This window comes from Betta splendens, chromosome 17 (assembly GCF_900634795.4).
Source record: "Betta splendens chromosome 17, fBetSpl5.4, whole genome shotgun sequence".
Lineage (NCBI taxonomy): Eukaryota > Metazoa > Chordata > Actinopteri > Anabantiformes > Osphronemidae > Betta > Betta splendens.
The window spans coordinates 12,576,120-12,603,938 of record NC_040897.2 but is presented as its reverse complement, the minus strand read 5'-3'; the positions used below and the strand labels follow the sequence as shown (position 1 = coordinate 12,603,938).

The 27,819-nt window shown below is 48.3% G+C and overlaps 1 protein-coding gene across 1 annotated transcript; it reads right to left on the bottom strand.

Moving 5' to 3' along the window:
• Window positions 1-748: 748 nt before the first annotated feature.
• On the bottom strand, window positions 749-27,819 carry st6galnac5a (ST6 (alpha-N-acetyl-neuraminyl-2,3-beta-galactosyl-1,3)-N-acetylgalactosaminide alpha-2,6-sialyltransferase 5a). Its single transcript, XM_029131900.3, has 5 exons — window positions 27,498-27,819; window positions 26,590-26,802; window positions 10,994-11,406; window positions 5,028-5,135; window positions 749-2,821 (listed from the first exon to the last, which is right to left on the bottom strand). The coding sequence occupies exons 1-5, from the start codon at window positions 27,510-27,512 to the stop codon at window positions 2,563-2,565; spliced, it is 1,008 nt and encodes a 335-aa protein (XP_028987733.1). The 5' UTR covers window positions 27,513-27,819; the 3' UTR covers window positions 749-2,562.

Below are 27,819 nucleotides of genomic sequence, written 5' to 3'. Positions count from 1 at the left end.
TGCTTCCTAGATAAACTAGATAGACCTTGGAGTGTTAATCCCATCAGACCTGCAGCAAACGCGTCGCCCACGCGGGTATTTTTAGCAAAAACAAAATAAATACTGGTTTAAGTTAAGGGGGTTCACGGGAACACGCTGCTCAAAGACAAACCAGATCTAGTTACTAGATCATTTTTGATGCTTAGATGATGATGATTATGATGGATCATGGAGAAAAGCTCTTTCACCCCTGCTGATACCTTTTGTAATGAGCCATTCTAAATGCATATTCAGTGCATTTTATTGATCAGGTGAAGACTCAGCTGTCTAATAAGCGTTCAAGACCCTCTGCAGAATTCTTAATTTCCCCTCATCCTCCTTCGCTGCCTTATGTGATGTGGCAGTACCATTTCCAAATACAAAAAATGCTCCTACAAGTCAGAGTTTCTATTTGCAGCTCGGGGGAGTAATGATGAGGCCTTGTAGCTTTGCTGCCTTTCATAATTATTTCAGTGTGACACAGCCGGATGTCACACGGAGGGAAGGAGAGTGAAGAGCGGCGCCGGCATCAGTGCTGGGTGAAGGTGAGTCAGTGGCCTCCATCCTCCGCAGACGCGCCGCGTTCCAGCTTCCTGAGGCCACTACTGTACACGCAGATACAGAGGTGGTGTAGTGAAAGGAAAGACGCGTTTCAACCACAGAATAAGAATTGACATCAAATGATTCAGGTAAAACACCTGTAACAAGAAAAAGAACTGGATTAACAAAGTATTGAACATTTCCTTTATTACGTCTCTGGTTTCCATCAATGCAAAGTAAATATCTTCGGACATTTTTCTTCTTGGTGCCTTTAACTATTTTGCAACATTCTGTTCACCAGAAAGTGAATTGGTCATGAAATTAATGAATTAATTAGGTGCCATTTCTCTACACAGCCAGGTACTGGGACAGTGGCAAAGGCGGTGACACAGGGTTGTAGTAGTAATGGTGGTAGTTACTACTTGTCTTGGAAGAAACAGTGGGTATAGATAGTTATCTTTTGCAGTATTATTACTGCTGTTAACTTTATTACCACAGATTACCTCGTTCCTACTGCTCCACTATGCTGTTAAGTGCTACCAGTATAGTATTAGCAGCCCTAAGCAGCTCAGTCTGACTTCAGCTTTGATAAAACAGACACCAAACGCAAACAAATCTGTGTTACAGTACAAAGATGGCAGCTGGCAGACACGGGCGTCCCCCAGCACTGGCAGCTCTCCTGCAGCTGCTGGCGATGTGTGGGAAGCAACCGCTCCTTCACTTCCACGCAGGAAACGCTTCATGGTGCGAGCACCTCGCATCTGACCCGCAGCATCCGTCGTCTCATTACAGAGATGAGGGCAAAAATCAATACGGACTTAGCACCGGGATGTACCATTAAGACAAACACCAGTCTCATCACTTTTTCCCAGCTTGACACATGATACTTATTCAGGGAGAAAGAGCAGAAAGAAGGAATACCAGGGATGTCAGGGCGAGAGGGGAGAGTCTGGCTGTGTTACACACAAGACACAACAGAGAAGAGAGCGTCGGTGAACGAAGGAAGAAAACCCAGCAGTCTTTTAAATATGTAATTCTCCTACGAGGCTGTTCAGGCTCGAGTATAGTAGGATGGATGCTCCTGCTGCCTCCCTCTCCTCGATCTTAATCTCCCACTTGTCTGGTGTGACATGGCTGTGCATTTACATGGAAATCCAGCTTGTAGCTATATAAATTGCGCTATTAACCGGTGATGGGAGCTGACAAAGCCCTATGATACATATGTAGGAGGCCGGGGAGGCGCACGGGCGCCAGATAAACCATCCCGGCGACTGTCGCACACTCGTCATTCAGCGGCGTCGCAGTTCCACTTGGGCGACGCTTTGGTGAGCTTACAGCACGCGCGCACGTCTGGGAGGCAGCGTAAATGGAAGTCACGCCAGTGATTTATAGGCCTGTTTTAAATGAGTCTGAGCGCGTGATGCTCAACACAGGAGTCTATACGATTTCATCCGGTTTGACCTCAAAACTGCAGATGAATATAGTGTCTGATCCCCAATAATTCACTGCTTGAAACGGCCAAATCGCGTCGGGCGACGCCATTATTACTATTCAGCGCTCGGTCTCCGCTGCCACATTGTTCGATTATGTGCATTGTAATGATATTTTTCCTTTGAATGAACTGTGAATCCTATGGCGGCTTTCATTCAGAGGAGGTTCTGCCCCCTCTGTGATCTCTCAGCTAAACACTCGCTCACACACTCAAACATGTGCGCGAAGACCAAGAGGATCGGCAGCGAGACATGCAGTGAGTGGAGTGTTGACGTGGCCCCTCTGTGTAACCTGACTTCACAAGGTTTTCACTCTGAGTCAGTTCAGCTCAGCAAACAAAACGCACAGCAGGAGCTGAAGAAATGTTGACTACAAACGTCCAGCAGAATCCACCCCACCAGAGAGTTTTTCCCTACTTCAATGTCTTATGGGTTTCATTAAAAGGTCCAGGAGGCCTCAAGGCATCGTCTCCTGACATGAATCTCCAAAGCGTTTGCTTCATCCCAACACAAGTCATGTCTTCTGCAGCAGCGAAGGCGCCGCCGTGTCGGGCCCCTGCAGCGTCCGGTTGGCTGCCAGGGGCGGGGGGCTCCAGTCAGGCTGGTAGAAGTGGATGTCAAACGTCCGTGCCCAGTTGGCAAAGACCCGCTTCTCCGTGATGAAGCGGTGGTGGCTGCCCCGGCGCCCGCGCTCGTGGGATATGTACATGGCGCACTCGTCCGGGCCGCGTGGCTCGTAGTAGTGGTAGGGGACGGAGTGGTGCTGCGGCTCCCTGTGGAGACGGAGACAGGAGAAGCTCACGTTTCATGGCGCAGGGAAACCATCCAAATGCATTTGCTCATTCCTGGAGCCCGGTTTAGCTGCTTTTAATATCTTAAATGCCACCTGCAGCTGATCACAGAATACAAAAAGCCAAATAAACAGCGTGAGCAAATAATGAAAAGGTCTCGCAACAGAGCCCCGGGTCGAGGTAGTTAAGGCGAGCGGGAACAATCATCTCATTTCCATGCAAAGATGCAGAAACCTGCATCACGCTGCTACAAAGCCTCTGTGCTTTACTTCTCTATTCTCTTTGTAAACGTTGATTATCTGCTTTGGATTCACGCCAACATAAAATATGGATATAAAAACACACTAACAAAAAAATAAATAGAACACAACAATAAAATATGTTTTTGCACAATTTATAATATTTCTATTTACAATAATTTCAATGCAAAGTGATCGTCACTCTAAACTCAGTTTGACCTCTGTCTGTTGATGTGACTAAAACCTGACCAAAGTGAAACAGCATGGTTTAAAAAGTAGTCTGATATTAAAGATTTTCTAGTCGATGACACAATAAATAAATTCTCTCTCATCACCATCCAGTATAGTCATATCTAATTATCAAGAGGATAAAGGAATACAGACAGAGAGAGAGTCTGCCAGGAAATTAGATCAAAATTAGAAAGAAATTACAACCTGTAAAATATCAACAGCGCCGCTTCATTCTTAAACATACAAAAGTATGAACATTTTTGAAAAATACGAACGGCAAAAAGGGAAAAATTTGTCTAAAATGTTACCGTATCCAAATGTTCCTGATGACGGCTGCACCAGTTATATCTGCCCACTTATTTATTAATGTTTGACTCAAATATCAGCACATGTCAATAGTGCACATTTGACAGAGCCGGAGACAGATTGATTTTCGAATTCTCAGTTGGATCACGTCCAGTAAAAATCAACAGCGTTGCCTCGTTATGAGAACTAAAATGATTACCAGTATCAGCTCAAACCATCGATTTCTCCCACAAATGAACCGGCATTCCCTCTTTACTACTGTCAAGATGGATGTGCCAAGACAAAACAAAGCCAATCAATCAAAACCTATAACAAAGATAAACTGAGCATTTTACAGTTGTTCTTGTTTTTGAGGAGTCTAATAAGATTTGTTGCTTGTCCAATATAATCCCCTAATTACAGCGTTGGCTGAGACGTGAGCTGTAGTTCAAACTGCTAAACTCTGCTAATGAGGCGTGATCAGTAAGTTGCTGGGAGCGAAGCGTAGTCGGAACCGGCCGCGTATGTCACGGTGGTCTGCATCTCTGCTGCGCGGCGCCAGAATCCAGAGCACGCTTAGCGTTAATGTGTGGTAAGTGATGGAGGGGAATATAAAGGAGAGCTGTGAAAGCGGAGGCCTCCTAATTAATGTCTAATAAATAACAACTAAGATCTTCTGTCGCCATGGCAGCCGGGCACTCGGCCGCCTCCTGGTACCGCCCCCTGGTACCGCCTCCTGGTACCGCCTCCTGGTACCGCCTCCTGGTACCGCCTCCTGGTACCGCCTCCTGGTACCGCCTCCTGTCTTCCTGGGTCCTGGTTGGCTCAGATTAGAGAAAGCGCTCTCACCAGAAGCATTTTTAGAAACTACTTTGTAACGGAACTCACTCAAGGAAAACCCGAGGCCGCTTCGGCGGCGCACGTGGCTCCGTCCTCCACGTATGTGCGCGCCTGTCACATGAGCTTTGTTCCAGTTCACGAGCCGGTTCCCTTTTCCATCCTGAATAATCCAGAACGTGTCGTCAGGGCTCGTCTTAAGAATCGGAGACACGCAGCTTTACTTTGCTCGAAGAACTCGGCTTCTTTATCCTTTGAAGTCTCGCTGGCTGATAACGCGGTGGACGTCAGCTGGAGTTAAACGCTGTGGGGCTGCTGTGCTGCAGCCAACAGGTCCAATAAAAGCCAACCAACGTGGACACGGCCGTAGGGAACAGGGAGACTCCACTGCTGTGCCTGCAGCGATCAATGCCTGTCCACTTGTACTAAATGTTTAGACGTATTTGTGCTAATATTGGGATAATTTCAGTCTTTCACCAATGCAGCTGCCTACAGTAGTTGAATTCCTATACACGCTTTAAAAACACTCCAACAAGCGGTACAGTACTTGTTGTTGAGCTAGCGGTGGCGCTTTACATTCAGCTCCACTGTCTCACCTGCAGAAGTCAGGGGCGACCATGCCGTAGACGTTGATCCTATCGCACAGCTCCAGGGCGATGGTCATGGTGAACCAGCCGGTGCTCAGCCACGAGTTTGATATCCTCCTGCAGAGGAGAGGAGAGGAGGACGGAGGCAGAAAAAGACATTTAGAGGGATTTAATGCGTGGGAGACCACGGGGATGAGAACTCAGCCATATTTGATTTTCCTGAATGTGATTAACTGGGATAAATCATCAGAAAATCTCACATTGCTGCATTATAGCAGAATAAAGATCTATCTAAATCCAGAGGTCGATTTCCCTGACTACAGAGATCATTCGAGTTCCCTCACAGCTTCATTAAAATACAGATCTATTCTACATATCGAGTGATACAAATGAACCCTGTCAAATAATCAAACCCTTAATCAGAATGTAGCCTTGGCCTGCGCATAGTGCACACAGCCCAGATCGCATGGCTCCAGCTGCACAGGGCAGCCTTTAGCTGAGGCATCAGCATTAACCACCATTTTCAGAGATACGTTATGATAGAAATAGAAAATTACAGTATATTTACGTGCCTTTAGAAAAGCCCTGAAAAGTCAAAATGTCTCTCAGACTGTCCGCTCTTAAAATGGCTGTCAGATAAAAACACATTCCAGCCTGACTAGCATGCATTTTTAAAGAATTCCTTTTTCTGTTATGAATAGATTTAATGGGCTCCAGAGGAATGAAACTTGCAAAACTTCTAAAGGGTCATAAACCCAACAGTTTCAGAGTAAAGAAATAGTTGGAATGAAACTAAATACTTTGGTTCTTGTTTTGACAGCACATTAAATAAACCCTTATGATTTACAGAAATATTCACCGAACAGCATTAAAATATTTAGCTAAATCACCATCATTCAAGTGAGCTGTAAAAAAATGCAGCATTTCCTCCTGAGGAACCTTTTAGGTGACTTCTCCTTACGTTTGTGAAACACCAGCATCTTTTATGGCTTGTGTTTTAACCCAGTAGTGACCTGAGGAAGCCAACACTGATTTGCTGCCTGTGCATCACTTCATTCAGACTTAATTATCATAATAATTTTCTCTGACCTTTTACTTTTGAGAGAGACATAAAGTTTGCCACATATTTGGGCCATTAACACCAGGTTGGTAGTCGGTAGTTGTTAATGTTAATCAAATCAAATCAAGTTCAGGATTAGAAAACGCATCAGTGCCGTTTTCGTTCCTTCACACAAACACTGAAAACGTCGCCGGGGAAGAATTTGATTCCTTCAGCTGAATCCGGCACAGCTGTGGATCTCGTTACGCTCCCCGACACGCAGCCGTTGTGACTGGAGACCAGCTCAAGTTCACGCATCAGGTATCACAAATTCAGGAAACTTCTGCAACTTTTACAGGGTCGTTTTCCGTAACGTGGCTCCGAGCCAACGACGAGCTGCTCAACATATGCAGCAATTTATGAGCAATGCAATAACAGCCAGGGAGGAAGATCTAATCAGCTGGACATGAAATGAACCATCAGAGTTAACAGTCGCAGCTGCAGCGAATGAATCACTGTCACATTCATTTTAACGGTTGTTTGCTTTATGTTGCATTTCATGTCAAATGGTTAAAAAAAGACAAACGCGCTGTGTCAGAAGGTTGATGAAGAAAAGTGACTGCAGATGTTTTCTGAGGCAATTCAATTTATTTACATTTCATTAATGAGGGATTGAATAATTCATCATAATTCATAAATGCTCTCAGTTTCAGTGACATCGTTTCTGCCCAGCTGACTGGTTCATCCTCTGGGAACAAGAGCGAGGACTAAACGTCTGATTGATACAAATATCGACACGCTGCTAAGTAATTATTTAATACTTAATTTAATTTGGACGTTTAAACACAAGTGTAAAATTTCTTTTACTCCCCCCAGGATGAGAGATCATATTCTTTTTCTAAAACGATGACTGAGAAAGAGCGAGGAGGCAGAAGTTCAAACTCTGCTTAAGAGCATTTTGACAGCAGCGTTCTCTCTCGACCACCTCATCACCCCGCTGCTTTCAGAAAGCTTGTTACTGCTTCTCGTCTGTTCCCACACACACACACATACACACACACACACACACACACACAGCTTGGGTTTTAACTCGGCAAGACAGAGAAACAAAGCCTGGGTCTGATAAGAAAAGTCTTGACAGGAACAAGCAGGTAGGCACTCTGACACCTCGCTCGCCTCCGGTTGACGAGGGTGACACATTTGGAGTGGAGTGTTTACCTGGTTGTTTGAAAAGATGTTCAGACTTTCCTTCACAGAGAGAACAGTGCAGGGGTGTAGTCATCAGGCAACACGCTGAAATGAAAGGCCTGCTTATCATTTGTCTTGCCAACAGTTCCTCTGCTCAGGGAGCACGGAGCAGGAACCACAGTTCCTGGGAAGCGTTCGGACGAAGGGGAAGTGTTCCCTGAGCGGAAACCGAATGGACCCGAGTGGTCAGAGGCTCCTTAGGGTTTCCTATGTGCATGTGTGTCCTTGCGGTTACATCGGAGTGGGGCCCAAAATCCATTTTTTTTCTACCAAAGTGGGCCCTATTGTTACTTGTGGGGCCCTTTGGCTGGGCCCCACAACTTTAAAGGCCTTTTTGAGGGTCAAGATGTGATTTTAGGGCTGAGGTTAGAATTGAGTTTTGGTTCAGATTAGGTTAGACGTCTGCCTTTAGTGATGGTTAGGGTGAGGGGCTACGGAAGGCATCAATGGTGGGGCCCCCACATTTTTCTTCTTGTGGATTAGAGTGAAAAATGGACTAAAAGAGGAGTCTAAGATTCAGAACATTCCTTCACCTGTGTCTGTCACAACTCGTAGCAGTCAAACTTTGCATAACCTGCAAGTTACAATGTCAAAACCAGCATTATTCTACTTTGTGGACCATCGTCAAGTATGAGTCCTTCACTCGGCACCAGCTCAGTAAAATGGTGACGAATAATGACGGTGCATTTTTCAACACACAACAGCAGCAGCATCTTATCGCAGCAGCAGCCCAGACTTCTCATTTTCATTTAATTAAGACAGGACCCAGGTTGTCTGCAACCTGCTGATTTGTTGTGATACGCAAACAGCCACCGAGTTGTAGAATGACACACACACACACACACACACACACACACACACACACACACACACACACACACACACACACACACACACACACACACACACACACACACACACACACACACACACACACACACACACACACACACACACACACACACACACACACCTTTTGCAAATCAGAAAACCTCCAGCGTTCACAGAGCAGCATTTTGTCGTCAAGCGTTGTGCGGCGGATGCAGAGGTCTGCGTTGGGAGACGTGGGCTAATCTCACTTAAGACGCCTTCGTCGCCTCCTTGTTTATGAACATGCTGATGAATAATGTGGTGTGAAATGCCGAGCTCTTCAACCGGCCTCCGGCGCACGTTCATGCCTGTGAAGGGGACGCGGCTCTTCCTCTGGTTTGTAGTTTGGGTTCTGTTGTTAATTAAGGGACCGCCCAGCTTCCTGCACACGCTCCTGACGCCAGCGAGGAGCTTTTTTTGTTTATAAGAAGCTGCTAGCGCTAATTAGGGAAACAGACTCTGATCACAGACAGATAATTGTGCGTCTGTTTCTGTGGCTGTTTTTATTTGCACAGAGCAGATGCGTTGTTATCGAGCTGATTACAGTTGTTCTGCAACTGCTGAGGGGTAAAGGTCACATCAGGGTGTAATTAGTTAAAGCCAAAACACCTGCTGAGCATCATTATCACTGCTGAAGCAAATTATAGTTAAAACGATCTTGACCGTTACATTTCCTTAGGCCTCGTGGCTACGTGGAGCTGTGGGCGTCGTGTTTGGAGGCTGCGATGCTCCTGGTCTGATCCCAGCTCTCTCCTCGGTGGAAATGACGTGACTAGAGCTGGCGTTTCTCCGCTTTCCTTGCATATTTTTTCCACTAGATTTCCCTCATTACATCCTCCCAACCTCTAGCAGACGCTGCTTCTCGCTTCATTTGCCTTTATTTTGGTTTGCATTTTGGCCAATTTTCTTAAGTTTCTTCCATTTAAACAGGCAGGTAGGCCATTTGTTTCCTACCTGTTGTTTTGCTCATTACCTTCCAATGGAAGTATTCAAAAATTCTTCTTTAGACTCTCTCTATGTCCTGCAAAGCTGATGTTATTCTCCTGATGCACCAGCAGAAACAGTTCTTTCAGTCCATTGTGTCAGTAGGTGAACTTGTGCCATCTGACTTTGCATGTTACTGCCTTTTACCCAGGTGATGGATGCAGATCCAGGACCAGCGTTCCATCGACGCGTGGCCGAGCATTTTACCGGATTCACAGGCAACGTGAAAAGGCCGCTTTGAGTAAACGAGCATTCACACCCGACTGTGCTGCAAATTAGACCTTTAACTGGCGTATTAGTTTAATAAATCTGGTGACGTGCATTTTAGCACAGGTTGGTCTTATTAGCGAGATGCAGATGCGTGGGTGGTGTGTGTGGCCTTTAAAGGTTTCCACGCACGCTGCAGTAAGTGGATCTCTGTAAATGAAAAAAGTCGAGTCTCTCCACCAGGTCGCTTGATTATTTGCCTTTGTAGTTCTGGGGGCTTTGATACACAAAGGTCGGCTTTAGTGTCTTTCAATTCCAGTGGATGCGTCTGGTCACTGTCCACTTCAGTGAGAAGCTCCTGTTGTCCCCCCCCCCCCATGAGACGGCCAAAGCTGATGTAGGTTTGATGTCAAAGGGAGCAGACGTGCGGTGGTTTGGTCACTGAATGATCTCCAACTGCTGCTGCTGCCTCCCACACGGGTTGTTGCAGCAAACTGCACCAGAAGTCTGCCCAAATGTGTTGAGCAGAAGCCCAGCAGAGCAGCAGAGCAGAGCTGCTGGCGATTAGATGAAAGCTTTACGGAGCACAAAACACCGAACTGGAAAAAAAACGAGCTAATTTACCTTTAATCACTAGTTGAGGCTCATTCCGGCTACGCAATTTAACACCGAGGATGCAGAGGGACACCTGTTCTTCATCGCCTCTCAGTCGGCGTTATTAAAATGTGTGGATGTGGCATCATCCCACACCTTCTTAATTATCGTTACTGAAATGGCATAACCCATAATTACAATTACGCGCTTCCAGGGTTGCCGACTGCACAGTTGATTACCCAGAACCTCTGCTGTTAATGCTGATCACACAGGCTCCAGATTATTAAAGGCAACAAGCTTTGGTTTATAAATTATGTAAAAATACCATTTAATAGACGAGCAGTCACTTTTACAGGCTGAAAGCTTCAGTTAAACTTTCCCCAAACATTAGAATTGGACATTTTCTTTCTTTCGGCTCAACACACACACACAATGAGCGAGATCAATAAGCGAAGCGCTAAACATTTACTGTGGGAAGCCTGGATGCCTGAGCATTTACCAGATCCTCCGCTCTCCATCCCTGAACGTCCACCGCGAGCGGGAGTCAGATTCAATCCCCACCGACACCACGGACAAAGGCTCGTGTGGCGAGAAGGAGAGACAAAGCGTTTTCATTAGGCATTAATGGCCACAGGACTGAGACTCAGCACAGACTCATTACAGGCGAGTCCTTTAGCGGCGCTCGGCTTTAGAGGCCGTGTTGCAGCAACAGAAGCTCAGAGCGGTGTTTACTGAGCCATTTGCACTTCACACACAGGAAAAGACTGCTTTTTGTCACTTCACCATGTCACACTGAGCCGGGCTGAAAGCTCGCAAAGGAAACCCCGGCGTCGGAGACCTGACGCGCTTCCTAATGCTGGGAACGAGCACATTCACATCACGATCCAGGTCTGATGCCTTTAAAGCAGAGCAGCGATGCAGCAGCTATGACAGGATGACATCCAACAGAAACATCTGCCCATCATACAACTAATCAGTCTGCAGTCAACTTTGAGTGAGTTACGTGCGGCTGTGTGTTGGCGGCGTCTCAAACCTGTCTTTGCCGGTTTCCTTCTTGAAGAGTTCGTCGAACTGCAGCATCTTCTGCCAGGAGATGATGTAGACCTTGAGCTTGGGCAGCACCTGGTTCATCAGCCGCAGGTTGTTGTACACCAGGCCCTTGCCGTCGCGCCTCATGTAGTTGCTGGGGCCCCAGAAGATGAAGACGGCGTCCTGGCTGGCGTTGAGCAGCTCGTGGCGGCTCCTCAGCACCCGCTGCATGCTGGAGTGGGCGATGACGCGCAGCGAGGTGCGGCGGCCCACGTCGCGGGCGTAGCCGCGGGCCGTGGGCGCGTCGTTCATGCGGATGACGCACTCGGCCCGGTCGATGTCCTCGCCGCGGCCGCCGCCGATCAGGTGGCCCGAGCTGGTGACCAGGGCGCAGGTGCGGCAGTGCATCCTGAGAGGCTGAGCGACAGAGAGGGTTTTTCAGAAGTCAAAAAGAGCACAGAGTCGCGTTTAGTCCTCGTTTCCACAAAATATGCAAAGCAGACAGAAGCTGTGCTGCGTTTGAGGCACAAAATGCTTTGTTGACAAATGGGTAGCGACACAGCCTCCTGGGTACGTGTAGCTTGTCATATGGCTTTGTGATTGGTAGAAACCCCGGGGTCTTACACAGGATTCACCTTAAATCTTTCTCCTGCTTACACACACCAAAGGAACCTGTGTTTACCTTCAAAAACGCAGCTCCGGTGCCTGACACTAATGCAGTGCTGATTAAATATTAACACAGAAAAGTATTTACTGTAAAATAAAGCAAATGCTGCAATAACAGTTCATTTTAAGAGGATAAAAAATAATCATACGAGTCAAGTATTGGCCGTATATCTGTGTAAAGAGTCTCAGATTTAAACGTAATTTTTTTTATATATGAACTTGTGGCATAATTGTGAATAATATCAGTTCTGACATCTCTGCTTTTGTTTTCCTTTACACAGACATTTAATCTCCTGTTGTTGTATCTTGAAGTCTCGCATTGTACATGCACATGCATAATCGCTGTTTGGCCCCTTTCCCCTCAGTCACGCCGAGGATGTCCACGCACATAAATCATTCATCTAGAGCCATTTGTACATGTACACGTTGGTGCTGCACATGCGTGTGCTCCGCGTGTGTCCCACGTTTTCCTTGCTTCCTCACAGACCTCTACAATGGAAATCAATGACATGCAAACCAGACCAGCAGAGCCTCTAATGTGCCCTGAAATATGTCCCCGGCAGGAATATGGTGGTTATTTACATCCGTATGGCAACAAACAACAAATTTACATCTCCGTGACGTTAACAAGAACAAATGATTGTAGCCGCGTGTGTTTAGGGGCGGAGAGAACATTCATCATTATCATCCGCGGATTCTGACTTTGACTTAGTGACACATTACCAGCAGAACAGGCTCATCTGCTTAATGAGACCTCAAGAAGCGGGAAGAAAAGAGACGGCGCGATGGAGAGGAGGCAGGAAGGAAAAAAGGAGACAAGAGGGAGCGACAACAAAGGATGAATAAATGGAAACGCGATAAAACAAGAGGAAGGTAAGGATGACAAACGAGAGAGAGAGCGCCGGGTAAGAGGCGGCCTGGTGCCTGGTGTTTGATGAGATGTGGAGCTAATGAGGTCCTGGCGGTCTACACCATCACCAGCAGCAGCTTCCCTCCCTCCCTCCCATTGCTCGCCGCCCCTCCCTCTCCCACCTGGCAGCGCCTTGACAGCCAATCTGGCCGTAGAGCTACAGCACCAGTGGAGCAGGTCAGAAATCCCATTTTCACCCAGGAGCTTTTAAGTGGCTCCGCAGACTCTATTCTCTCTTCCTCTGTCTCACGGAGAATTTAAGTGGGCCTAGCTGGCCAGAATTGGCCTCTTCGGGGAGCTTGGTCAGGCTTTTACCAAGAAATAGGCTGGATAGTCTGGATAAGGTTCTCCATTTCATCCGGAATCGCATGATCCATTCAGTACAGTGGTTTGGGCTGAGGTGCAGGAGTCCAGCTAACTGGAGTGAGCCTCAGAACTGGCCGCGAGTGTCTGCGACTCCTAAAAGCAGAGAACTGAATTCAAATCCGTCCACAAACTCCTGCGAATACTATGCTCCGCTCAATGATTCATGCAATAAATGGTTCATAATTCAAGACACATCCATCATTTATGCACCTGAAATCAAAGGCTCTGTTCATCCTCACCGAACAAAAACACCTTTAATCATAATTAAAAGATTTATTACGTTTAAACGGTGAAGGCTGACATTATGTTTTCATGTGCTGAGTTACAGCAACCGATCAGACCTGAGATCAGCAATGCAAAAAGGACCGTCGACTGTGATCAGCGTCCCAGTGAGGTTTGGATAAAATACAACTCTCAGGGGTGGTTTTATGTCATTGCAATAATAGTAAACACGATATCTGTGCATTTTCATTTGTGGTTAAAGAAAATATTATAAAGGGTAAATTATGAGTCGTTAAGCGTCACAATTAGGAGCAGCTCATAGAAGTGAATCATTCTCCATTCAAGGGTCTCACTGTCCCTCATGTGGCACACGCCGGCAGGCTGGCCTGGTTTCATTAAGCCCCTGCATCCATCCATCTACACCGGCCGAGTAAAGCTACCAAACAGCAGCCAGCAGCCAGACAGCGGCATCTCCGCTCCAACTGTCACAGACCTGTCCTCATTCTGCTTCCAGTCCCCGTCCTCGCTCACCCTGAGCCAGCCGTCGCTGTCTGACTTCCTGACCCGAGGAAAACGCCCCTGTCGGGATTAACCTTGAGGAGGGGGGGGGGCGGAGTGGCTCCAGCCCAGACCACCTGGGGAGCTGCTACAGTCCTGATGGAGGCAGAGGAGACGGGGGAGTGTAGAACTGATAAAGAAACGCTCAGTTACTAGAAAGCGCCGTTCCAGCGCATTTCTATCGGACGCTGACAGACAGAAGGCTGGTACTGACCCGCGTTGGAGGCCGTGAACAAGAGTGTGTAATTAAACAAGAGCGGAGAAGAAATGCGACAGAAGCCACGTTAGGACCGTATGATTGTAGCTGGAGAAAGATTGTTTGGTCGGCCTGATTGGCTTCGTCGTCGGAGCCTTCGCTGCCCATGGCTAAGACGAGCAATAATTGGTGATTAAAACCCACACGGGCCTTAAGGGGGCATGAAATCAGCTCTAATTCCTCACTCCCCCTCCGCAGTTTGTCCCTTGAGGAAAAAACATACTTACACGGCACTGGACCATTATGCTTGACGTATGCCATACCCCCTTTATAGTGAGAAATAGCATCGGAGTGCTGTTATTGATTTTGTGTGGGTGCATGCGCGCAGGCAGGAGGGGTGGGGACGGGCGGGGGGGTGAGGGCTTAGCGAGGGAGCCGAATCTTCAAGAAAAGTGAAATGGAGAATATGGGCAGTAAATGTTAGCTTTGAGAGGCGGCAATCATCCAGCGCAGCAGGACGCTGTCTGGCTGTCGGGCATCGCCCAGACGGACCACAACAGAGCGGCGCGTCTGCAGCCTCCTGCAGGCCGACCTTTGGGCTCGTCAAAGACGCCTTTGTTTCAAGCCGCCGCCGCCGAGGGAACGCTCCGAGCCGTGTCCCGAAGCGACGGCGGCCTGAAGCGTGAAAGCGGTTCTGGGAGGAGGGAGAGGCCGCGTCCTTAACGTCCGCGCTTTGCATTCATGCGGCGCTGCTCACGCGTGGCGCAGCCGCGGTCCTTGGCGGTGCACGCGTGACTGATGGGGCCCGCGGATTCGCCCGTCGCACGGCTGAGCCGCTGCATAGGTGAGGAAAACAGAGCGGCTACAAAAACACGCTCAGGACACAGCAGAACATTACAGCGGCGGCTCTGGGGATCCTCTGACTCGCAGAGGTTGTGTAGTGCAGCGAGACACTCAAACTGAATCATTTGCAACTTATAACCAGGAGGCAAGTACACAGAGTACTGTACCACATAAGACTACTACATTATACTATCACTACAACGACTATCTCTTCATATTTGTGACAATAAAATATCAAGCAAATGAGGCACATCACAACTTTATGGTCATTGATCACAGTAATGATCAAATCTTAAGGAGGCACTGCTTTGGGACGGAAAAACGTTTTTATATGAAGTGATGATGTTTATGATCTTTGTGTATTGTACTGACACATGTTATTTACTCTGAACAACCCCGTAGAACAGTCGACATCCAGGCCAGGCCGCCTGCGCAGCAGCAAGAAATGAAATAATCCACGTTACTGAAAAGCAACAACAAATCAGCATAAACAGCACTACAGTGTAGGACGCACTGGGTTCCCAGTCAAACCAATTCAGTGGGCTGAGATAAGTGTGCAAAATGTGCCATTTACGATAAGTGACGACGAGGAGAATGGTGGAGAAACGCATGGAGAGAGGAGAGAAAAGAAACTAAACAGACAGGGATTTGGAGAGCGAGTGAATAGAGAATTAGCGAATGGAGAAGCAAAAACAGCAATTAGAGCCCTTCGCAGCCGAGGAGGAGGTTGGACTGGAGTTAGCGGAGGGGGGAGGAGCGGGGCGGAGGCAGGAGGGAGCGTCGGACCCGCCGCTCTGATGGGCGGCAACGCGCTCGGCGGCTGCAGGTCGAGTGCTGCGAGGCCGATCTGGGTTTGACCAGTCATTAGAGGAAGCCGAGATGGGAAGCGAGGGCCGCTGAGAACTAATGAAGATGAGAGGAGGAGGAGGGGGTGGATATCAAAAGCGGGGCAATTAGGGATTCCAGTGGTCAGCAGTCATTCTGCGGGCGGACAGCTCCTGCTGCTCACACGCTCTGGTCGTAATTAGAGCAGAGTTTTCCGTGAGCACCTTGAAAGGAAGACATGTTTGATGGAGGGCAATTATGTGCTTCACAGAGAAATAGCATGTGACCCAAAAAGGAGCTAATGAAAATTCATTGACGGAGGCTGTGGAAGGTTTTTTTTTTTTTAAGCGACATGGCTGATGATCTTGTTAGGGGGCACTGGTTGAAACAAGAGCCCATATCATTGAGAGCATTTGAAGGAAAGCTCTGATCTTCAAAGCGCTCAGGAGCAAGAAGAGGGCTCTTCACTGTGTCTGTGACGGGAGGAGAGATTCAGCGTGGACGCTGCAACACAGAGGAGATTGGACGCCTGTGATCCAAGGTACAAAAAAGCTGAAGAGGAATGCAACAATTAGGGGAAATCAAACCAGGCCGCCCTCCCCCCACATCAGACCACAGCCACCACCACTCAGATCTGAGTGACGGTTCCATGGGAGCTGTTGGTGACAGAAGAACTACATTCTGTTTCCATCCATCCATCTATGCATCCATCCATGCATGCATGCATGCATACATCCATCCATCCATCTATGCGTCCATCTATGCATCCATCCATGCATCCATCCATCCATCCAGCGTGCAGCCCGACTCGGGCCGTGTCATTAAACCTCCTCTCTCCTCACCACCTGAGCGAGAAAGGTGAAAAGAACAAGGCTGCACCTTGTTTGCTCCTCTCCCTCTGCGATAAACCGACGGCCCTGCTCCACCTCGTCCAGCGCGGGTCACCCGGCGAGGGGAGCGCCGACTTTCTATTAGTATGAGCGGCTGTAGGCGAGACCCGCGAGCCACCGGAGGAGCGCAGACAATCAAGTTGGGGCTTGTTCCAACACACATTCCTTTACCTTAATTGGCTCCGTATCAGCCTGAAAGCCGCTGGTGCAGACTGTGCAACGATGCAGCCATTTTGTGTCCTTATAACCTCAGCTGAGATAGAGCGGGAGGAAGACGCCGCGGCGTGGACCACACGGGCTCCTTCCTGCTGGAATGATTGCCTTGGCATGAATACAAAAGATGAGGTACAATTTACCAGGTCAAAGTAGCTCTCCTTCTCCCCCATTTTAGCTTTGAGATTGCAGCAGGAGGTGGCGAACGGAGGAGAGAGAGGAAAAAAAAATGACAGAAGGACATTAGGAAGAGAGAAGGAGGCACCGGGAGAGAAAGGAGAGCGGGGCCGTGACAGACAGGGGCGGGCGAGGAGGGGAGGAAAATGAAAGGCAATCTGATAGATGAAAAAGAGGAGCAGGAGAAAGGAGTGGCTGTCAGAGAAAGAAGCACTTTGGAGACCGCCAAATGTAGGGCAGGGCCTTCAGAGAGACATGAGGAGATTTCAGGGGCGTCCTTTGATGAGGGAAAGTTTGAAGCACACTCTGTAACTTCGCTGCCGCGCCCAGCGCACGACTCCCCTCGGCGTTTATCATCCGAGCTCGAAGCGGCGTTACTGTACGACACCAGAACTTCCACTTCCTGTGCGAGATCCGATCCGTGCACCATCCACTCAGACCGGCTGCAGGGAGCGAGGGGGCGTGGCCATCGGCCCGCATGCCGATGACGGGAGGATGATCTTGTTAGAGGAAGTCTGCTGGTAGTAATAAGTTCATACTCGGATGTCTGAGAGCGAGGTGCGTTTCACATCACGTCCACAGAAAAAAAAAAAAGGCCTTATCCTCACGCACGACGCGAGAGAAGGAAGCGAAAGATAAAAAGGTGCAGCAGAATCCTAGCGTGGAGGAAATGTATGCACGAGCCGAGACGGCGGAGCAAATTTAAATATGGCGTCCGACTGGAGACGACAACTTTGTTGCAAACAAGGGCAAACGCACAAATCTCACTCCAGCGCGAGAAACACCTCAGTTCTCCCGGAGACCGGTTATATCCATATCCAATAAATCCCGTCAACTTACATCCCGAAGGAGCAATTACCGCTGTGTTCTGGAAATATAACAAGAAGCACAAGAAGAAGAAAAAGGAGACATCAATAGGCAGCAGACGGGCAACGCGGCCGGCCCAGCGTGGGGACGGCCTCAGTAGCAGATATTCTGCCTGGAGTGTGTCCACCCAGTAATGAGACTGTGACTGGAAGAGAAGTAAAACAGCAGCTCCCACTGGCGCTCATCACGCAGGACGCGACGGGTTCCACATGTGCAGCCACGACGCTTAGCGGGTGTCTCTGCGCCTGTACTTTAGTAGAATCTCCCATGGAGAGGACGCCACGGGAACGTTCTCGTCTCTGCAGAGCTTCTCTCTGTTCTCATGGCGTGCTCCTTGACATCTGACCGCATGATCGGCGCCACCGACTGCTTGCGCCCAAACGCAAACGTTCACGTCAGGGGGTTTGTATTTTTTTATATACGATTACAAATTGCATCCGGATGAAAACGTCTCCTCCAAAATGTGCAGGGTTTCGTTTAATCAGCGGCTCAAGGCCCGAAGAGGACGTATCATACAATGGCGCACCAAAACGATTCGCCTGAACAACGGCCTAAAAGATGGATTTGATTTTCGCTCTTTTCTCCCGTTACCTTGTGACAATTTAGAAGGACTCAACCCTCGGCTTGGAAACCACTGCTTGTACTAAATAAAAGCAGAACCTGGAGCAGAGCTTGTTTATACCACTTCCCTCTGTTGCTGCAGAGCCAGACTTTTACCAGGAAAACACTAATGAAATGAATCACAATGCTAATGTTTATTACTGGGGCAACGTCTATTCATTTACTTAATGGACACACACCTGAGATGTGATAATAGGCAAACTGGTGATTAGGAACATGTGAGCCAGTTATTTTCGCCCATCCCTCCTCCCGGCAGCTGTGGCGTCTGCCTCACATCCGTAAATGGATGTTTGGAGGTTGTTTTCACGTTTCTCACCAAGGTGACGAGCCGCCCCCACAAACACTGGGCTCATTAGTCTAATCCTGAGTGGATTCTGTCTAGCAGGAATTCATAAAGACACAAACAATGCTCGCATGCGTGCTAACAGCCGTCTGTCGGCGAGGCGCTCCCGCGTCCTTTTATCCCTTAATGAGCCCTGATCAGACTTTTCCACGTTAGTGCATCACGAAGCCACAGTGAGACAGGGAGCGATCAGAGCAACAGTCCCGAAATCAAAGAGGATCTCAAGTGATGTCTGACCCTAAATCATCATAGTGCATGTGTGAAATGCAGTGAATATGTTTTTTTGTGCAGTAGATTCATTACATTTAGAGCTCATAGGGATCCAGGTGATCAGCTGGAAAGAGTTGAGGGAATGGCTGCAGCTCAGGTGAAGCCAAGACCGGAAACCATTTCAGCTACACTGCAATGATGGTGGTTCATCTTATATAAATATTAGCTCATTTCTCATGGGAAAGCATGAACACATCAGCTGCTTTATGATACGATAGTAATTATAGTGGAGTAAAACGTAGACGCTCTCCCCCTCGACACGTTCTCCGTGACTGACGCTCGTGACTCCAAGCGAAGTTTGAGCAGCAGTAAAACCGCTAATAATGCCGGCGCGGCCATTAGCCCAGCATCTGACGCCATCATCATCATCATCCAGGCTTTTGTTGCATTATTGATGGGATGATGACGGAAGACGGAATTAACGCCGTGATTACGAGGCGAGAAAATGGAGTCTTCAGCTCATAAATAGAGCGACAGCACTTTGCGTCGCTGAAATGAGCCTCTGCATCTGTTAATTTTATTAGCTGCAGCCAGCTGTCGTCGTGCCATCCTTCTCCAGCGGAAAAGTCACAATTAACACTTTTCCCAAAGATTTTCTCTTCTCAATGAATTCTTAGAGTTTCAAGGACGGCATTGAGTTTGTGAAAACAGTTCCACAGTATCTAAACAGACTCTACAGGAAAAGAAAACTCATCTTTTTTTTCCAATTCAACTGCAAATACAGTAAGTGAATTTTGACGCGAGGCTTAAGTTTCAAAAGATTACTGAAAACAATCTTTGGACAAATTGAGCTATTGCTTTGAAAACAAGTAGTTAATCCCTGTCGGCATAATCAGAAAGATACACAAAAGCTGTTCCAAATGTTTAATGAGAAAATCATTTCTTTTTTTGTTTGATTGCTTTTGTGTTGTTGCCAAACGATGCATTTAATTTATCTCATTGCAAAAAAAGTTGGTGTGTTTTTTTTTTTTAAAGCAACCTGTTGGCTGGTTGGACGACGACCACGTATCCCACTCCATTATTTCTTATTATCTCACAGCGCCAACGCTCATTTATTCTAAAAGAGGCTGTAAATTTAATCTGTTATTTGTTCTGGTCCATTCTACTTTTGCACAACGATGGAGGACAGAGAAGGACTCAACAATGGCTTCTCCTGCGAAGACGACGTGAAACCGAGTGCGGCTCTCAAACCGCGGCTAATGGCGGCGTTTGACTGTGCAGCGGGCTCCCGGCAGCGCGTTCAGCTGGTCCTAATGCTTTTAGTCAATAGTGAGAGCTAAGTGAGAAAGCCTGCAATGAGCTTGTAATTTTCTTGCTGTTGCTTAAAGGCACGATACCTAGTTTCAACTCAAGACTATAAACCTTCAGTGTTAGTAGTTATTGCAGCTTTAAACCCCTCTCCAGTTAAATTCAGTCACTACCGTTGGGTTAGAAAGCAAACATGATTAAATGTGTAATTATCAGTACAATTGTATTAATAACTGCAGGAAATGGAGCTGATGAGACCATGAGACCCAGCGGGACTGTCACCAACTACACCCTTCGCCGTCCAGCCTAAAATCTATTTAGTTGTACTCAGAATCAAGGAAAGTTCCAGTGGCGACCTACATGTCAGCGTGACCCATTTCCTGCAGCCGAGTCTTGTCCAAGATCTCAATAAAGTTAAAATATGACTTTCCCGATGTGTCTTGGGTCGAGTTGTACAACACGGACAACGTTAGAATGCGAAGAGGTGAAACGCTCCGCTTTTTTTAACGGCCTGGAACCAATAAAGCGACGGAGCACGTCCGCCCGCGATGATTGACACGATGAGCGCAAGTGTGAAAACGGACAGAGCCGTGGGGACAAATTCCATCCTCCACACTCCTCAAACGACTCCTTCCTCCGCCGTCCATCTCCCGTTCTCGCCGCAGAGTCGCACTAACACCTCTGCTTTGGCAGTAATGGAGACAGCGTTATCAGAGGACTGACAGAAAAATTATTGCCAGCAGATGGACTCTTCTTTTAGTTCCACTCCACGTCTTCGGAAGCGCGGTGCCACAGCTGCTCTTGCGTGTGTTAAATCGTGTACAGTGTCCTGCAGCTTGTTTATTGACCTAATAAAACAGGAACTTTCATTTTATTATCCCTCCTTCGCTATTTGCACCGTCATAAAACGGGTGAAAACGTGTCGGAGACGTAATTACGAGATTCTGACTCCAAGTCCAACATTTAATTAAACCCAGCAAATCTGATTTTTTTCCAACAGCTCCGATTCATATCTCAGTAATACAGTGCAAACAAACAGCCAAACACCCATGTTCTGTGTAATTAAAGCCTGATGTGATGGATATGCGGTTATATTGTCTCTGCTCACTGACCAACCCTGTAATCATACATCCGCCCCAATCAATGTATCCAACTTATTACCATGTTAATCTTTTGGATCGCTACCATCCGCCTCGTAAAATGTGAGAGCAACATGTGAATCCACATGTGGTTTATTAGTTTTAGCTGGGTTGTTTTTGCAGATGCACCTCCTGCACTGGTTTTATCTTAAAGCCAGTTCTAAGGGGAAAATCTGTTCTATGATAGTGACTGAACTTGCTCATTGTGGATGATGTGTTCTTTTTGCTTAATTGAGTAATTAAATATGAATTAGACTCGATGAAATTTAATTTAAATAAAATGCTGATAAACATGAAGGCTTTTCATTGAATGTTTCTTGCAAGTCTTGCGTTAACATAGGAATCAGACGTATAAACAATGGGTCGGGTGCATCAGCAAACCAGCGAGTTACACACTGATTCACGTCCACGGCCTTCAGGACCTCATCAAGGATCAGCATCTGGCAGATTCTCCCAGTGCTGTTCCAAAACGTCCCATTAATGGTCAGCGACCCCCTGTTGTGGCTCATGGAGGAATTTTAATTTAGTCAGGCTTTTCATTTAATGTCTCACCCATCTGGATGCCACACATTGTTTGCCAATGCCAAACCATGCACGTTTAGGCGCCGGCGACAGACCCGGACGCTGATGCGACCCGAAACTAACGCAGAGCCGCTCCAGCAGAAGCTGTGTGTGCACCCAGGAAAAAACGCTTAGTCCTCATCTCCACTGGAAGCGCCATCGTTAGGCGCGTCAGCAAGCGTGGGGGAGACCAAAGAGCCTTCAATGGGAAACCACCACACCGTCTCCCCAGTGGAGCTGGAGGACGGGGTAATTGGGACTGTGATGACTGAAAGCAGACAACCGGGTACGAAGCCACAGGCACCGCTTGCCTCATTACGTCACCTGGTCCTTGCTCTTATACTTCGGTCCTGGCAAAGCTCAGATCTTCATAACTAATAACCTTGACATTCCTTGGCAAACAATACAAATAAGGGTCTGATCATTCCTCTCCCTCACTGAGGCCGACATGCTCGTTAATCTTGACTAAAGAGCTGAGTAATGAATCCAGCCTCATACGTCTGCGGAGCCACGGCAAAGAAAAGCAAAGAAATGGGGTTTTATTGCAATGCTTCCTGCCAGCCACGTCTTTGCATTCCCCCTCAGAGCGGGCGGCGGCGGCAGTCCATCATCTCTCTCCTGGTGTTGTGCCAAGAGGTATCAACCATTTATCATAGTTTAACCTTTTCAGATGCTTCACAGGTCTCTCAGGGGCCAAACAAGAGAGGCGCCCCGCCGACTGCAGCTTAGCGAGCGGCAAGAAGGTTAAAACAGAGACGCAGCTCATGACAGCGTCTCCTCAAACTCCCCCCGCCTCCTTTTAAGTTGAAAACGCGATCCCCTAACCACGTCTACGGTGTCTAGGGAACGCTTATCGAGAGGCAGCGTCCCTCCTCTCCCACCTTCGTCCATAATTGGTTTCCAGGCTGGCGCTGGAAGGAGCCTGAAGCTGTGTTGTGTTCGGCGGAGGCGGAATGCTCTGGAGATAAGTTAAAATCCAAGACTATAGCGCAGCTGGGACCGACGCGGCATCACGAAAGTCCCATCCTGTCCTCTTCAGTCACAACCAGGCGGCTTTAACATTCTAACAAGGTCTGAGCATAAAAACGCTGGTTATCTTTCTCTAACGTTTCAAATAGCCTGGGTCTTAATTTAAAAAAGCCCAACATAAAGGGAGACAGACCTTAAACACGCACACAACACATGCACACACACACGCAGCCGAGCAGGATTCACAAACGCTATTAGTTTGGATGAAATGACTACAAAGTCCTTGGCAATAATGGTCTAATTGGGAGGTTTTCTGTCTTGCGCTCCAGCTGGCTGATTGCAGAACAAAATCCTAATGATGGGTAAAAAAAAAAAAAAAAAAAAAAAGCTTTGTTGGTGGCAGGAATCCACAGAAGATGTGGGATGTGGTGGTTTGGAATGGAATCTGAAACATCTCACTGCTGCAGCTGACAGCGTCACGTCTCCTGGGCGCGAGCCTTTGAGCAAAGCACACCTGTGCCTCACGCCATCCACATAAACAGGAGGTGTTGGAATCTGCTCCCTTCAGCTTCACAGCTCATTTCTGAGACGCTGGGGCCAATTTTCAACGCTCACATCAGTCCAGACCGAAACGTTAGCGCGGGTCTGAATCAGATTTCTTTGGTCTCAACGACGACGAGCCAAAATTATTAGTGCTGGACAAAAATTTAATTAGTTTCCACTAACATCTAAAAGTGTGGTGTAGAATTAAAAAGATGTATTACTAGACCTTTTAGCTGCTTGGGGCTAATGACCAGACAGAAATGTTGAGCATCAACGGTCGCCACAACGATTAATGGCTGTGGTGCATTGTGGGTAACGCTATTAAAAAGCAACGTAGCTGGTCCCATCCTTACTCTGCTCGTGTACGTTCGGCCTCAGAGTCGCTCGTGTGCAGCCGGCCAAGTTCATTCCTCTCCAGCGTGACATCAGGCCCCTCACACTCGATGAGGCCGGCGCATTCAGCTCATCTCCAGCTCACTGCGAGGATATCACTTAGCAATCTGCACCATTCTGGTGTCAGCAAAAACTTTTCTAAATATCGATTCCTGCTCGTTTTTAAGCTCCCCTCAAATGTTTCAGCATCTGGAGCGAAAGTCTGAGGAAAAGTGAACCTACGAGCTTCAAAAATGTTTTCTGGGTTGTGATGAGCTTAATACTCTGCTGAAGATAAAGTGAAATGGTCAAAGGCTGTCTGGCACCGCACCCCGTGTGCCCGCCAGCTGATATCTTAGAAAGATCGATATGGCAGAGAGGTCAGCAAGCCAAGATGAAGAAGACAAATGTTCCTGTCAGAGTATTTTTTCCAAATACCAATCATTGCACTGCAGAAAAACAAATGCACGGCGAGGCCAACAGTTTTTACACTTCTCAATAGAGAGAGCGAGCGAGCGAGCGAGCGAGCTCATCCATGTTGTCAAACCGCAGGAAGAACACAATGGTGCCGAAAATTGATTGCGAAGAATGTGAAGGTTGTAATGCATTCTTCACTGCCACAGTGTGTGCATACAAATCACAACGTATTCACTGCAAAATGTGACATGGCAGCAAGTTTGAAGAAGCATAAATGATGTTTGAAGTCACGGCCCCAAACTGATGACGCTCGTCACTACAATGTCAATAGGTTTATAGTTAAGAGAAGAAATTAATTGGTGCTTTACTTAGGATGCTTGGTTGCTCCCATCAGCGGGAGAAAATCAATTCTCATCCATAGCTGGGTTTACTGATGCATCGCGGACAAATCCTCATCAAATCAAAAACATAGACGCTCGCTGAATATTGGCATTGGAGGCGGCGAGAACAGCGACGCCGCTGCAGGCTCCATCAGAGCAACAAGCGAACTCACCGGATGCCTATTTATGCACCACTTCACGCTCCTGAGTCAAAAACCAATCAGACCTGGAGAAATTGTCAATTGTCTAAAAGCCGCTCTTATTGTGAAAAACCTTAAACGTGTGCACACAAAAGAAAAACCTTTGCTTTCACGCGCTATTCCGGTTGACTTTGATTACCAAATCAAATTATCCAGAAAGGAGAACCCAGTTGAATGTTTGTGAAACGTTCTACTTGTGCATCCACACACCAACACTGCACCCGGTACCAGCGAGGAGCCTCGGTGACTTCCTGCGAGGCGGCCAGAGGCCAAAGCCGGCGTCCTGTGATGAGGCAGCAGACGAGGAGAAGACGCTAATCGTGCATTATTTATGTGCACGCCATTAGTCGCGTACATAATGAGTCATGTTCACAGGGGCGATCTGTATCTACCGTCAGGTCGAGATGGGAACGGCTCATGTTTAATGACCGTTAATCCGATCAAAATAAACATTAAGGCACGACGCACAGGACGGGAACATGCGGTGTAACTGAAAACGCCGCCACAGCGTTGTTTTCTGGCAGCTGTCCAGATGTGCTAAACTTGAATTAAACATATTTGCGACACCGTTTATCCCGTTTCCAGACGTAATGTGATCATTGTGCTTCTGTTCTTTACACGAGTCATTTCACAGAAACTCCTTTGGTTACACATACCAAACTAAATTCTGCGTTTTCATCAACAAACACCTAATTATCTTCCATTTCCAGGGTGCCAGCGACCAGAATTCACAAAATGCCTGATTTGTATTGAGCTTCGTTTCTCACCCACTGCGTTTCCCGCAATCTCTATGTCTAAGAAACTGAACAACCAAATCCACCGCTGCCAAAAATGTTTCACCGAGACGTAGAAGTCGCCCTTTAACTAATGTAGACAAATAAATGTACAGGATCAGGAAGTGCAATAGGACGTAAGCTTGAACTCAGCCCAGAGATTATCTGTTACATTTAGGTTCAAGATAAAAGCCTGAACTTAATGAAAATGGATGGACAGAAAGCAGCACACGCACCTGAAAAGACTGCTTCTTTCTCATTTTAAGCATTCCGGCGACTACAAAAGAGGTGGAAACAAAGTGACTACGGGGCCCCAACAAAAACTGCACACACCACGCAAGCAGAGAAGCACAAAGCTAATGCAGACAGACTACAAAGAGACACAAAGAGCCTACGGAGAGATGCAAAGTGACAGAAACAACCAGGGAGCGACTGCGCAAGCACAAAGGGCCGCGAAACAACTACAGGGACACAACAGAGCCCAAAATGACTACACAGTCCCAGTCTGAGGTTCTGCTCAGGTGTGAGGGGCCTCACGGGTCCGTTCACGGGGCCAACGGTCTCATAAAACGCATCATCTCACCAGCCCTTAATCTTTTTCGCATGTTGCCTGAAACACGGGGCTCAGGTCTCCGTTATAAGCGGCACCTTCCTCCCCGGCCCTCGCATTGATTGCTTTGTCCACGCTTGGTAAATGGATGGGAGTCGATACACCCCTACAGTGACGTCACGGATCACGTCGCCGCAGGTCTCCCGGGCTTCTCAATTAGGGCCACGGGGCGCAGTCAAGGGTTTCATCTGCAGCCCGAGCCGTTATTAGTAACGACAGGTGGGTATTGAATGTGGCGCAACACTGTGCCGGGGAAAATTGTGATGAATGACAGTGCGGGAGGCTCGTAAAGCTGCGCGGCGAGGAGGAAGGTGCGGGTCTGAGCAGCGCAAAGTGTGTTTTTAATGTGTGCTCGCGGCGCAGCGCGTCTGAAACCACCCACGTCGCATGAGACGGGACGAGCGCAGCTACAGCCGCTTACCTTGTGGTCGATGATGCCGCTGTATCCCTGGAGAACCGGCGGGCGAGGCTCGGCCGCCCGCGCGGGGGCTGCGGTGGGCCGCGGCGGCTGCTCGTGCCGTCGCGCGCGCGTGTCGTTGGCCGCGTCCCTGGACGCGCCGTGGAAGCTGCCGTTGTACACCAGGAGCAGGCTGGCGCAGAGGAGAAGCACGAGGAGCACGGCCGCCCCGTGGCGCTGACACAAAGACACAAGCACACGCCCGCAAGTTAGTCCGGCCGCGGCGACCCGGCGGGAAGTTCACAGCGCGCGCGCGCGCTGACAGGCAGGTGCCAACTTCCTGTGATTCGGGTCACGTGCGAGCAAAACTTTAAGGGCGCGGGCGCGTTATTGACAAGGTGTCGGCGCTGATTGATCGCCTTTACTTAGCCTGCGCGCGTGCACGAACGTTTTTTAAGACGCACAGGTGCGCGGTAACTTGCAGAAAGTGCCACACCTGTAAAGTTCACGTCGATATCTGACCTTGAGGGTCGGATGACGGGTCTGCGTTTAATGACTGAGCTATAAAACAAGCGGCTCGCGTCACTTTGGAATGTGTTTTGAGACGTTGCTTTACACGCGATGGTGTAGTTTTACTCAACAGTTCTAAACTCGATTACTCTATTACTGAATCAATTGTGTGAATCGTGCACTTCTTAAAAAAAAACACACGCATTTGCATTAAACGCGGGGGAAACGACGCGCCGCGGTGCCGTTTTAAGGACCGCTCCGGTGCCAAGCGGCGCGCGCGGCTGGACGTCCATTGTTTAGATCCCAATCTTCTGATCCACGCGTCCGCGCCGCCGCTGCCGGAGCGCACTTCTGCGTCTAGACTACGCTGAAAAAGCCGGAGCAAACAGTTGCCCGAGCGGCTGCGTGGGAGAGACCTTTACCATAGGTGTCTTCATCTTGCGGCGCGCCGTGTTATCGCTGCGGCTCAGTGCGTCTCATGGTCCGGCGTCATCCGCTCGCGTCCCGGCGTCCGCTCCGGCGCGTCCGCTGTGTGGCAAACCCGCCCGCCCGCGCGCCGCTGCCCGAGTGTGCGTTCGGAGCGGAGCCCAGGCGCAATTCATACAGCGGAGACCGAGGCGACAGATGTTCACTATTGTTCCTCTGCCGGGTCTTAAAGCCCCCCGAGTTTGCGCGGCTGAAGTGAAGTTAATTAAAGCGGCTACCTGTGCGAGGGCGATAAGGCCGTTGTGTTTAATGGTCGTT

What these genes read in the sequence shown, in the direction of transcription:
- st6galnac5a (XM_029131900.3), bottom strand. An exon ending in GCGGCATCATCGACCACAAG is followed by an intron (nt 11,407 to 26,589) that starts GTAAGCGGCTGT and finishes TCTGTCGCTCAG; the next exon opens with CCTCTCAGGATGCACTGCCG. An exon ending in AAGGAAACCGGCAAAGACAG is followed by an intron (nt 5,136 to 10,993) that starts GTTTGAGACGCC and finishes TCTCCTCTGCAG; the next exon opens with GAGGATATCAAACTCGTGGC.